The 13,423-nt window shown below is 41.6% G+C and overlaps 1 protein-coding gene across 5 annotated transcripts in view; it reads left to right on the forward strand.

The window, feature by feature from the left end:
* Positions 1–13,423, forward strand: part of PPM1H (protein phosphatase, Mg2+/Mn2+ dependent 1H) — a 264,363-nt gene that overhangs the window by 123,758 nt on the left and 127,182 nt on the right. For all 5 annotated transcript variants that reach the window (XM_060305782.2, XM_060305786.2, XM_060305783.1 and 2 more), the window contains exon 4: positions 6,948–7,060. In XM_060305782.2, coding sequence (XP_060161765.1) covers positions 6,948–7,060 — 113 coding nt within the window. The remainder of the gene's footprint in view (positions 1–6,947; positions 7,061–13,423) is intronic.

Below are 13,423 nucleotides of genomic sequence, written 5' to 3' on the forward strand. Positions count from 1 at the left end.
TGCAGGGATGCTGTAAGGGGACTTGGAGAGGCCATCTGTAACCAGCCTGTGGATGACTTGCTGTGCCGTAATATGGATTTTGGGCCTTAAGCCATTCTGTTGTTTTCTAATCCACCCCACCCTATAGCTTCTTCTTCACACTTAACGTTTTTCCCAGATTGTCTGTCTAGCCCCCAGCATGCCTGCTACCTGGGCTTTGCACCATGTGCTTGGACTTTTTAAGGGAGAATACTCATCATTCCTTGGTTCTCCTGGTTCTTGGCAGTGTGGCCCTGCCTCCTGCACGGCTGGGGACTGAGCCAGCTGATGCCTGTTGGCCCAGAATAGTTATTAATACTGTCCCCTTTTACTCTCAAAAGTGTCCCTGTCTGAATGATGTCATATGTTTACCCTAATTATAGAGATGCTCTAGTTTTTTTCTTTGCTTCATCAGGGACTTCAGGAAAAATCTACTCCAGCGTCACAGAAAAGTGCCTGACTTGGCCATTAAATAGCTTGGGTTGAGCTTCAGAACTTACAACAGAGAAATTATACCGCATACTACGGAAGGCCATTGTCAACTCATAAAAAATACTTTTTCTTTCCACCCTTTCTCGCTATTAGGTTTTGAGAGTCAGCGTTTAAAGGTAAACTTTGGTTTGAAATGCTCAACACACAGCTGATTTCCTTATTCTGTTGGCCTGACCTTGGTGGTTCCTCCTTTAGACCTTTCCGAGGGGAGCAGGTTTGGAATCTCCCGGCCATTCTTAATTTTTTTCCTCACAACAGCCAGCTACTTTCTAACTTTCTAGGTGTTCTTTAGGTATTGCAGGTTTTATGCCATTCTGATCCCCTGTAATAGGAAAACTCAATATTGAATAAGATTCAGTCATTTCAGCTTTGTGGCTCTCTTGCTTTCTCCTGCACTTTCAATCCCTAAAAATTCCCCATGCCTAGCATCTAAGCCTCAAATTTGCCACACTGATGACATATTTGCAGCTCTCCCTCCTGAGATTCAGAATGTAACATAATATCTTTAAAGGCAAAGCTTGCCTTTCGTTTGGGGTTTTGCCTTATTTATGACAGTTCAGCAAAGTAGAATCAGAGGTCATTCCTCTCTCCCCACCTCCCACCAGTGCCCTTCTCAATTACTTATATATATATATATATATTTTTTTTTTTTTTGCGGTACGCGGGCCTCTCACAGTTGTGGCCTCTCCCGCTGCGGAGCACAGGCTCCGGACGCACAGACTCAGCAGCCATGGCTCACGGGCCCAGCCGCTCCGTGGCATGTGGGATCTTCCCAGACCGGGGCACGAACCCGTGTCCCCTGCATCGGCAGGCGGACTCTCAACCACTGTGCCACCAGGGAAGCCCTCAGTTGCTTATATTTTATAACCAGCATTCTTCTAGACACCATGGGGGTCTAGAAGGAAAACATTGGATTTTGTATCTGGGGGTATTTGTCGTCACATTATACGAACACAGCGATAGATAGTATCTCATTTGTTTTAATGTTCTGAGTGACATTAAGTGAAATGTTCATATCTATCTGAAAGAGAAAATTGGATAAAAAGATTCAGAAACACCAGATCAGAATAAATAGTACCTATTTCTAGGAAAAAGTAGGTACCCATCGAAAAATAAAGACTAACAGAAGTGGGGGGGGGAAACGCTGTGGACCAGAGGAGATGGTAAGTTTCATCAAATACTGTAAGCCTCTTTGAAGGCACTGTTTTTCCTCTTCTCTTTGATCCTGGGGTTGTCTGGCACAGTATGTGGCTTGTGAGGAGGTGACCTCTGACCACGGGCCTCTGATCCATGCTGGCAGAAGTGGGTCTGCCCTGTGGTCCCCTATTGTATCTCATCTTGGATCTCCCTTCGGAGTGAAGGCTGCGTGGCCAGCTCCTCCTGTGTCCACCGTGGAAAATGAACCCTCGCTTCCAAGAGGACCAGGATCTCAGGAACTTTCTGACTGACTTCATTTCTGCTTCCCAACTACACTTTGTAACAATGCCTACTTCTGCAGCTAAGTTTTGTCACCTATTATGTTTAGGTGGTTGCTTGGCTCAAGATGACAGATACGAAGAAGATAAATGTCTTCTAAGTCCTGATGTCAGTCTCCTTCCTACTTCCATACCCTCCAAAAACAGGGGAGTCATGTAAGAAGTCACTTCCATTGTTCGTATAGTTGCAGGAGACCTTTGCCCTCCTAGGAATCAGAAGCAAGTCAGCAGTGATGACCTTTTTTACCTACAGGAATTGAGTTATAGACACAGGCAGGAGGATCTCAAAATTCTGTCCTATTTCCTTTTCAGTGTGGGTATAGATTCCTCGCTACAGTGAAGAATGTTTTGGAGGTTTGATTGTTACGAAGGGAGAAAAATGGCAACATTTTAACTTGTAAAACTAGCATACATCTTACTGTCACTGAGTAAATGGTTGGAAATACCACTCAGCTTGGCTTTGTCGGTAAAAACCATATGGTGACACGATGGTGAAAAAGGAGGACGAATGCAAAGCTAATTTATAGTTTATAAATTTTAATGGTTTTGAGAATTAGAATAGTAATGGTAAGTGGACCTGTTGGTCTGTCTGTATTTAAGCTAGAGGCTTTTTGTTTTTGTTTTGTCTTTGTTTTTAGTAGAACAGGAAGTTCTTCCGAGAAGGAATGAGCATGTGATTCCACCAACAGCCAGCAGGTGGCGATATTAGGCAGTGCTGGTTTGTCCCTTCCCCATTGCCTGGCTGACAGATTGGCTTCTCAGAATAAACCGAAATCAGGCCCAGATACTAAAACCATGCAGAATCTTATTATTTGTGACTGACGCTATTAGCAGTGTGCTCATAACCATGTTTTAACCCAGCTAGGGGGAGGTGCCAGGTCCTATTGAAACCACCCAACACTCGCTGCCTTCTGGTGTTTGATATTGCTTTCCTTTTGCGACCTGAAATTGGTAGGAAACAAACAATGATCCTGGAGCTGCATCATCTGTGGGACTTTAGAACCAAATTACAGTGGTCCCAAAAAATATATTTTCTTTCTTGCAATTCTTTCCTGCTGAATTAGTCTCCTTTCACACACATTCTTTTTTCCCTTCACTGCTCTCATTCTTCCTTGCAACAAAAAGGAGCAAAATACAATCCCAAGTCTTAAAAATTGGATCCATTCTTTGATTTAGAGATAATCCTTGCTTAAATGTAATATTTAGACAGATGCAACACAGGATAAATCAGTCCTGCTAGGTAGAAAGCAGCCTTGAGAGGGACTCTTGATTGAACAGATAAATCAATTATCTTGTTAATGGAATCTTCTGAGTCACTTAAGTTGATCCTTTTAGATCATACTGGAAAAGGAATGATAGTATGTGCATGTGTTTTGCTGGTAATTTATTCTAGACTTATGTCTTGAGGTTCATGGCAGCTAAAATGGGGGAGATATTCCAAATCGGTCTTTGTTTAGCGCAAGCGGTGGGCAGTTTTTCATGATTTCCTTAATCTTTTGAAAAAAGTACCCAAACTTCTTGAGGGATACATTTTTAAATTTTTTTTTTAAATGTAGAGTGTGAGAAGCTTAAGCTAACTGGAAAAGTTAAGAGTTTGAAGAAATTAGGTAGTTAATTCAACAGTAAATATATCTTTATTGACTTCATTTATCATGTTTGATCTGGTAGTAGAAGGACCACCCAGATGGTCCTTTAATGTTCCTTTTAGTACTAAGATTTTGTGAAGCATCTTTTAAAGAGGAGTAGGTGGTGTAGGAAAAAAAATGTGCTATTTTGTCTTCTAGGGAGGGGAGGGGGAAGCAATTATTTTTAGAATATGTTCTAGTTACACCCAGTTTTAGAAGAAGAAATAAAAGAGCGTATTTTCATGTCAGTGAATCCTACAGGGCGGATGAAGTCTGTGGAAACACATCTTTCAAATCCTTTCACCGTGATCCCAGAGAGCACACATGTAATTAAAGTGTGCGTCTGAGCGCACACGCATATGTCTATTAGCACGCAGAGGCGGGAGGTGATGAAAGCATGAGTCTGTTAGCGAAGTTTCTTGTATAAAAAATAGCTAGACTTTGGTCCACTGTTTATGTGGAAATGTTGCCAAATTTGCATTCCTTATGCTGGGGGAACTGCAGAGGGAAGGTAGGAAAAGATGAAAGAAATGATGAAATCAATTAGAAAAAAATACTGACTCACGCTATTAATGTCATAACAAGGCATTCAATGGGCAGGCTAACTGGAATGTTTCCCCCTAAATGAAAGGCAAATGTGAACTCTGCTGTAGCAGAAAAATCTTAGTGTCAAACACTCTATCTTGATATTTTTTTAAAAGATGAAATAATTTTATAATCATTTTCTGGTGATGTAAACCATGATAAGTAAGACACCTACAATGCAGAATAAACTTGTTTGTCTGAGTCCCAGAGGAATTCTTTGACGTGGGCGGCTCTTTCACGTGGACTCTACTTTTTGGATCGCACCAATGGTTTAAGTCTGTCAAGCATCATTCACACTCCAGTCCGTAAGCAGTTGGGTGCTTAAAGGATTTTTACTCAAAACTGCCTTTCATTCAGACTTTAGGTATTCAAACAAATAGTGATTCTGGATGTGAAAGGATAGTTTCTGTAGCTAGAGCAGTTCTTTCCAGTGTATTAAACATGTTAGTATGGAGTGTGGGCTTTATATACCAGTTTCTATATTAATTTGATGAAATATATATCTATCATAATATCAACTTTATTTTATTTATTTAAATGCAAAAAAATTGCATAAACCTACCCGCAAACTCCTTTGTGAATAGGGTTGCTGGTTCTGTTTTGATGCACTGTTTGGAGGTTCAACAGACGGAACTTCTGACGTCTTGGTGTTTTCTTTCCCGTCTTTCATTTTCTTGTGACGGTCTTTCCCTGCTGACGTGTGTCCCTCCTCCCGTGTCACCCTCCAGCCTCCTGCCATCCCTGCTTGGGTTCTAAGAACCATTCATTCATTCCTGTCAATTGACTGCGTGTTATTAGAAGCCTGGGTTCCTGCTTAATTATTATCTCAGTGAGTGTTTATGCATGTGGTAAGCTTTTCACTTATGAATGGTGGGACACATGTCTCGTGTTAAGGCAGAGGTAAAATGGTGGGGAGATAATTGGAAACCCAGGCGTTTTATCATGTATTTCTTTATTTGCCCATTGAATAGATATTTATTAAATTACGTTTTACTTGGCCCAACATGGGTGTTGAGGATCTAGCACTGAGCGAGAAAGGTCTCTGCTCTCAGTCATGGGATCCAGGCTGTGGGGAGAAGCTAGCTGGTCTCCGAAGCCCCTCATCTACGCCGTCTAACTTAATCCTGACAGCCCCTTTAAGCTAATTTATACAGAGATTGTACATAAATTTTTAAAATTCAGTGTGGTCTTTGGGGGTGGTCCTCGTGCTTGACCTGTCTGCAGCACTTGACGTTGTCATTCACTCAACCCCTTTTTGGAATTCTTCTTCACCTGCTTCTAAACCATCACGTCCCATATAGTACACTCATTCTTACCCCTCCCGATGGTTCCTCAGCTTCCCCCCCCCGCCCCCCCGCCTCCACCGGCCCTTAACCTTTACTCAGTTCATTCCCAGTATGTTAATTTCTCCCAGGTCTTGTCTTCGTACTTTTCCCCTCCTTACATTTTGACCAATACTGTGTTCTTAATCTGTTTTCAAAGCTCGGGCTCTTCTCCTGTTTCCAGCTTCTCCTTGGTGATTTCTCTGACTTTATGTTACCGCCTCTGGCCTCTGGAGCACGGCAGCTGCCGATAAATGCTGGATTACTGAATTATCTCCGCTTCCCATCAGGAGGCTGGCTGAAGCAGCTGAGTTCTAATTCTGTGGGTTTCTAAGCATCACAAACGGGCCCTGGGTCAGCCGACAGCAGCCTCAGAATCAGCCAGAGCACCGTTTCCTGCTCTTCTGTACCCCACCCTGTCCTTTCTTCCTTGGCCCCAACAATAGATGGCGATGAGAACATTTGCCATTATTTTGGCCAGCATTCGGTTTATTTTCCTAACGACTCTCATTTGTCTGAGGTCAAGGAACCCTGGCTTCTGTCACTGACACAGCGTTTCACACAGACATCTGTCTGGAGGATGATGCATCTCTGTCCACAGGAATGTGGTTCTATTTTTAATTTCCTTGGGGAGACCTCATTAGGTGGCAGGTAATAGATACTAGGCTTTAGAGGAGGAGACCCCGATTGGAATCCAGACTCCAGCAGGGTAAATATGGGCAAGTTCCCCACTTGTCTGCATCTGAACAGTGAGGTGAATGTTACAGTTGTGAGGATGAGATGCGATTCTATATGTAAAGTGCTTCTCGCACTGCCTGACACAGAGGAAGTGCTCACTGACGGCTGGCTGATACTATGCGTGTGTGTCCCTCTTGTGAATTAGTGGCCTTGGGAAGAGGACGTTAGTTCAGAGTTCAGAAGCTTCTATCTTTGATCAGTAAGACGGGGGTGGACTCCTGCCAAGTTGAATTGAGGACACAGTCCTTCAAGTCACCTGTCTCGTCTAGCTGTAAAGGAATTTATTTACTGGAGACTTTGGGGTTAAAAACATTGATCAGGTCCAAGCACTCGACATTATTAGCCTCTCATCTGTTTTACACAGCAGCTCAGGCTGTCCATACAAAGACTGAATTTTCCGTAAGCCATGATATGTATTAAATACAATTGGTTTAATTCTTCTCATTTTTGTCTGATTAGATCTGTTTGCCTTCCCTTGTTTCCTGTCTCTGGTCCGCACATGGTCTGGTAGGCGACCGTTTTATGCCAGTGTCCTCTCCAGAAATGCTTGTCAGTTGATAGAAAGCCAGTACTAAAGATTTTCTTGTCCCTTCTTCGAGTCGTACTCAGATCTTAGGGCTGTGTCGAGGGAGCAAGGCTAAGACAGTCTTTGTTCCTGTACAGTCCAGTACTAACTTTGTCTTCTTCTCCAGGACCTACAAATCGAACGAGAGAGGAGTTCATACAGTATATCTGGTGGTTGCACAGCCCTCATCGTGATTTGCCTTTTGGGGAAGCTGTATGTAGCAAATGCTGGGGACAGCAGGTAAGCAGATTAGCCCTCTGGTTCTTCCTAAAGTTCAGTGCCTTCCTTTAATTTTTTAATCTTTTTTAAAAAGTTAAATGCTTAGAAATAAAATAATCCTGCTTGGGATTAGATATTGAGAAAGATAAGCCTTCTATATCTGGATAAGGGTGCATTTAAGAAGACTCATCAGGAAGGTATTAAAGGATATGGGTGGTCTTCTCCTTACTTGTCTGTAGCAGCAGTTCACGTATATATATATATATACTTGTGTTTAACCTAAACCAGTAGTGTCCAAATTTTTTTGACTTCGGAACCTGATTTTCGATGAAAGCTTATTAGCAGGGACATAATATTTGAGAGAGACGAGGAGGGAGGAAAGGGATTTGAATGAAATGGGTGTTTGGAGGGACCTGGGGAGGACTCCCCAGCTAGTTCGTTTTCTACTCGGTAACTTTGCCCTGTGTCTCCTCCCAGAAGCCCAGGAGTGTCTCCTTTTATGCATGTGCCCCTACAGCCTGCATTTTCCTCTCTTCTGGGTTCAACTGAGAGGAATTTGTGGCAAGAGATGGTGGTTAACCCTTACTTTATCCAGTATTACCAGAAATCAGATAGACTTGTGTTTTAATCTTCTTTTAAATGACTGATACGTGCTCACTTTAGGTATGGCCACATCTGTTATTTAGTCGATATTAAATTAATTTTCACAGACTTTGTGAAAAGTGTTGTAATATGGATTATACATTTCTCCACCCCTTGAGTAACAAAATATGTTGGCCTTCTAGCAGGACTTTTTGCCAAAGGCCGACTCTATTCTGAAAGCAGTCAAAGTACTGGACTCTAATCGTGATGTCCTCAGAGGATGAGTGATTTCCCTACACGGGCTGTGGTCTAAAGATGCTGTCATTCCTCCAGCTTCTTCCTCTGGGTCACGTGCCTCTTCTCAACATCTCTGCTTGGTCTAGCCCTCCCCTGAGGTCGGACCCTCCCCTTCCCTGACTCCCTCAGGCAATCAGTGAATTCCAGAGAGCAGGAGAGCCTGAGGGAGTTTCCAGTCAACCTAGTTAAGCATCCTCTCCCTGTCTTGCCACTAAAGATTCTGGAGACCAAAGGACTGTGACCTGCCAACGCAGCAGTATTTGGAGTTTGAAGATTTTGGAAGGTCTGTTTATTTTTAAGGTTTATGTGGATTTCTGTTCTGCTGTCTCAGTTTCAATATAAAATTTTTCCAAGTAAGTGGAAGTGAGTATAAGATGCCATGTTTATTTCATGGCTTCTATTCCCTAGTGGTCCTGGCAGGAGACAGACTCCAACTCACATGTATCAACTGAATGAAGGAGTGAAAGGGGACCGGCTAGGAGCATTGAGACCAGGAGGGCATTGAAGCCCCCTAGGCCTGCAGGGTCCAGGGAGGAAATGCTACAGCTAAGCCCAGGAGAGGGGGGGCCCACAGATGAGGGCCCCTAGGCAGGGGCCACAGGAGAGAATGGGAGGAAATACTCCGACTTCTCCTTCTTCCTATCCCGCTTTCTCCTACCGGGGCCTCCCATTGGATGAGCCTGGCTGGAATGAGGGTCAGAGAGGTTGGTCAGCCAGGGCACAGACACAGGCCAAGATTGCATCTCCAGGGTAGGGGGCAAGCGGAAAATCACCAGCACATCTGCTGCCCCTTGTGCCCTCCCCAGGGTTGGAGCATCTTGAAAATAGGAATCGTCATCTCCCGGGGCCTTGTAAGGTACACACTGAGGAGCCGGCCTCTGAGCCCTTGTTCACTTCTGGATCTTGAGTTTGCTGGAGACAGATGTGCAAGTCAGGGGATGATTCCTTTCTGTTCTGTGTAAAACCGAATCGATGATACAGCTTTTGCACTCATATTCACCTTTAGTCTTGATGTCTGGTTCCGTGTTTTTCGAAAAGAGTTTGCTTCCCTGGCCCTTCCAGTGATGAAGGTGGTGACCGAGTGCTTTGTTCCCGCCCCTCGTCCCAGGGAAGCATCTTTCACCAGAGAACTCCAGGCTCGGAAGGTAACCCAACTTCCATGCCCAGAATATCTTTATGTTGGATTATGCCTTTCAGAGAAGCAGCTCCTCCCCAACACCCTGTCCGCGTTTTTGAGCACAGTTTGCTTCAAAGCTCTGAGCTCCCTGACAGAGCTGCCTCCCCAGCCAGCCAGGGCTTCAGCCCTACTTCCCAGAAGCTCAGTGCCCTGTTCAGGACCTTGCGTCCCACCCCACCCCCTTTTAAGTGCCAGTGTCTAGGCCAGATCTTGATTTCCTCATCTATAAAAATGGTGATATTGGACTAAGTATTAATTTCTAAACATTCTGGCATTCTAAAGATTGTCACTATGAGGTGTGACACTTTGGGAAAGTAAAGTGGTGCTCTAAAGGTTGGTCTTTTGGTTATTTTATCTTTCTTAGAGTCAGTTTTTGAAATTGTCAAGTAACTGAAGTTCCTGTGTTTCTAAGTGTCCACAGAAGTATGATGTTTTACATGCTATTCCTAATTTGAAAAGCTTAACAGGTGCTTTTGTCCTTATTAAAGCTGTAAAGCACACCCCCCTCCCCACCAACTACACAAATTATTTTATGAGAAAACAGCATCTCTAGAACCTAATCAGCTTAATTACATTTGTAGTATTCTGGCCCCAGTATCCAGATATGAATTTGGGGTTTTGCGGCTGACGGGTTGGGTTTGCTGTTCACTTATGGGTCATATGTTATGTAGAAACGTAAGAGCAATATGAGTTTGTATTGTGTGCACTGTCCAAAAAACTTGTAGGACGCTTATTAGTTAGTGTATTTTCAGCTCTTGTATAAACAATACATATTTGGTATCACCTTATGTAGGATCACTGCCTGGTTTATATACTAATAACATAGGTGTTTGTGTTTACAAATATATTCAGTTCTTCCCAAGAAACAGCAGCTAAGTGACTTTTTATCAGACCTACGTAAATGTAGGTCCATTATGACTTATGGACAAGTAGTCGTGAATCCAAGGGCTCAGTTTAAACAAATGGTCAAGCCAACAGAGAATTCTGACAACAGAGCCCTGATTAATTGCTAATTTTTCTTCTTTACTCTCAGATATTGGCTGCCCATCTGTTTGCTTTAAATCTTGACAGTTTTGAGAGTGAAGCAAATCTTTGTCATAGGATCACTACCCCATAATTATTTACACTTAGGAAAAAAGAACCTTTGCACTGGTTTGATTTGGAAACTACTTGTGGTCAGGAACTGGTTTTGTTTGTTTTTAAATTTTTATTGTTTTATACAGCAGGCTCTTATTAGTTATCCATTTTATACATATCAGTGTATATATGTCAATCCCAATCTCCCAATTCATCCCCCCCCACCCCCCGCCACTTCCCCCCACTTGGTGTCCATACGTTTGTCCTCTGCATCTGTGTCTCTATTTCTGCCCTGCAAACCAGTTCATCTGTACCATTTTTCTAGGTTCCACATATATGCGTTAATATACAATACTTGTTTTTCTCTTTCTAACTTACTTCACTCTGTATGACAGTCTCTAGATGCACCCACATCTCTACAACTGACCCAATTTCATTCCTTTCTATGGCTGAGTAATATTCCTTTGTATATATGTACCACATCTTCTTTATCCATTCATCTGTCGATGGGCATTTAGGTTGCTTGCATGACCTGGCTAATATAAATAGTGCAGCAATGAACATTGGGGTGCATGTATCATTTTGAATTATGGTTTTCTCTGGGTATATGTCTAGTAGTGGGATTGCTGGGTCATATGGTAATTCTGTTTTTAGTTTTTTTAAGGAACCTCCATACTGTTCTCTGTAGTGGCTATATCAATTTACATTCCCACCAACAGTGCAAGAGGGTTCCCTTTTCTCCACACCTTCTCCAGCATTTGTTGTTTGTAGATTTTCTGATGATGCCCATTCTAACTGGTGTGAGGTGCTACCTCATTGTAGTTTTGATTTGCATTTCTCTAATAATGAGTGATGTTGAGCAGCTTTTCACGTGCTTCTTGGCCATCTGTATGTCTTCGTTGGAGAGATGTCTATTTAGGTCTTCTGCCCATTTTTGGATTTGGTTGTTTGTTTTCTTAATGTTGAGCTGCATGCACTGTTTATATATTTTGGAAATTAATTCTTTGTCCGTTGATTCGTTTGCAAATATTTTCTCCCATCTGAGGGTTGTCTTTTCATCTTGTTTGTAGTTTCCTTTGCTTTGCAAAAGCTTTTAAGTTTCATTAGGTCCCATTTGTTTATTTTTGTTTTCATTTCCATTACTCTAGGAGGTGGACCAAAAAAGATCTTGCTGTGATTTATGTCAAAGAGTGTTCTTCCTTTGTTTTCCTCTAAGAGTTTTATAGTGTCCAGTCTTACATTTAGGTCTCTAATCCATTTTGAGCTTATTTTTATGTATGGTGTTAGGGAGTGTTCTAATTGCATTCTTTTGCATGTAGCTGTCCAGTTTTCCCAGCACCACTTATTGAAGAGACTATCCTTTCTTCATTGTATATCCTCGCCTCCTTTGTCATAGATTAGTTGACCATAGGTGCGTGGGCTTATCTCTGGGCTTTCTATCCTATTCCATTGATCTGTATTTCTGTTTTTGTGCCAGTACCACATTATCTTGATTACTGTAGCTTTGTAGTATAGTCTGAAGTCAGGGAGTCTGATTCCTACAGCTCCGTTTTTTTCCCTCAAGACTGCTTTGGCTATTCGGGGTCTTTTGTGTCTCCATACAAATTTTAAGATTTTTTTCTTCTAGTTCTGTAAAAAAGGCCACTGGTAATTTGATAGGGATTGCATTGAATCTTTAGATTGCTTTGGGTGGTATAGTCATTTTCACAGTATTGATTCTTCCAATCCAAGAGCATGATATATCTCTCCATCTGTTTGTATCATCTTTAATTTCTTTCATCAGTGTCTTACAGTTTTCTACATACAGGTCTTTTGTCTCCCTAGGTAGGTTTATTCCTAGGTATTTTATTCTTTTTGTTGCAGTGGTAAATGGGGTTGTTTCCTTAATTTCTCTTTCAGATTTTTCATCATCACTGTATAGGAATGCAAGAGATTTCTGTGCATTAATTTTGTATCCTGCTACTTTACCAAATTCATTGATTAGCTCTAGTAGATTTCTGGTGGCATCTTAGGATTATCTATGTATAGTATCATGCCATCTGCAAACAGTCACAGTTTTACTTCTTCTTTTCCAATTTGTGTTCCTTTTTCTTCTCTTGACTACTGTGGCTAGGACTTCCAAAACTATGTTGAATGAGAGTGGCGAGAATGGACATCTTTGTCTTGTTCCTGATCTTAGAGGAAATGCTTTCAGTTTTTCACCATTGAGTATGATATTTGCTGTGGGTTTGTCGTATATAGCTTTTATTATGTTGAGGTAGGTTCCCTCTGTGCCCACTTTCTGGAGAGTTTTTATCGTAAATTGGTGTTGAATTTTGTCAAAAACTTTTTCTGCATCTATTCAGATGATCGTATAGTTTTTATTCTTCAATTTGTTAATATGGTGTATCACATTGATTGATTTGTGTATATTGAAGAATCCTTGCATCCCTGGGATAAATCCCACTTGATCATGGTGTATGATCCTTTTAATGTGTTGTTGGATTCTGTTGGCTAGTATTTTGTTGAGGATTTTTGCATCTATGTTCATCAGTGATATTGGTCTGTAATTTTCTTTTTTTGTAGTATCTTTATCAGGTTTTGCTATCAGGGTGATGGTGGCCTCATAGAATGAGTTTGGGAGTGTTCCTTCCTCTGCAGTTTTTTGGAAGAGTTTGAGAAGATGTGTGTTAGCTCCTCTCTAAATGTTTTATAGAATTCACCTGTGAAGCTATCTGGTCCTGGCCTTTTGTTTGTTGGAATATTTTTAATAACAGTTTCAGTTTCATTACTTGTGATTGATCTGTTCATATTTTCTCTTTCTTCCTGGTTCACTCTTGGAAGGTTATACTTTTCTAAGAATTTCTCCATTTCTTCCAGGTTGTCCATTTTATTGGCATAGAGTTGCTTGTAGTAGTCTCTTAGGACGCTTTGTATTTCTGTGGTGTCTGTTGTAAGTTCTCCATTTTCATTTCTAATTTTATTGATTTGAGTCCTCTCCCTCCTTCTGTTGATGAGTCTAGGTAATGGTTTATCAATTTTGTTTATCTTCTCAAAGAACCAGCTTTTAGTTTTATTGATCTTTGCTATTGTTTTCTTTGTTTCTATTTTATTTATTTCTGCTCTGATCTTTATGATTTCTTTCCTTCTGCTAACTTTGGGTTTTGTTTGTTCTTCTTTCTCTAGTTCCTTTAGGTGTAAGGTTAGATTGTTTATTTGAGAGTTTTCTTGTTTCTTGAGGTAGCATTGTATTGCTATAAACTTCCCTCTTA

This window comes from Globicephala melas, chromosome 10 (genome assembly GCF_963455315.2).
Source record: "Globicephala melas chromosome 10, mGloMel1.2, whole genome shotgun sequence".
NCBI lineage: Eukaryota > Metazoa > Chordata > Mammalia > Artiodactyla > Delphinidae > Globicephala > Globicephala melas.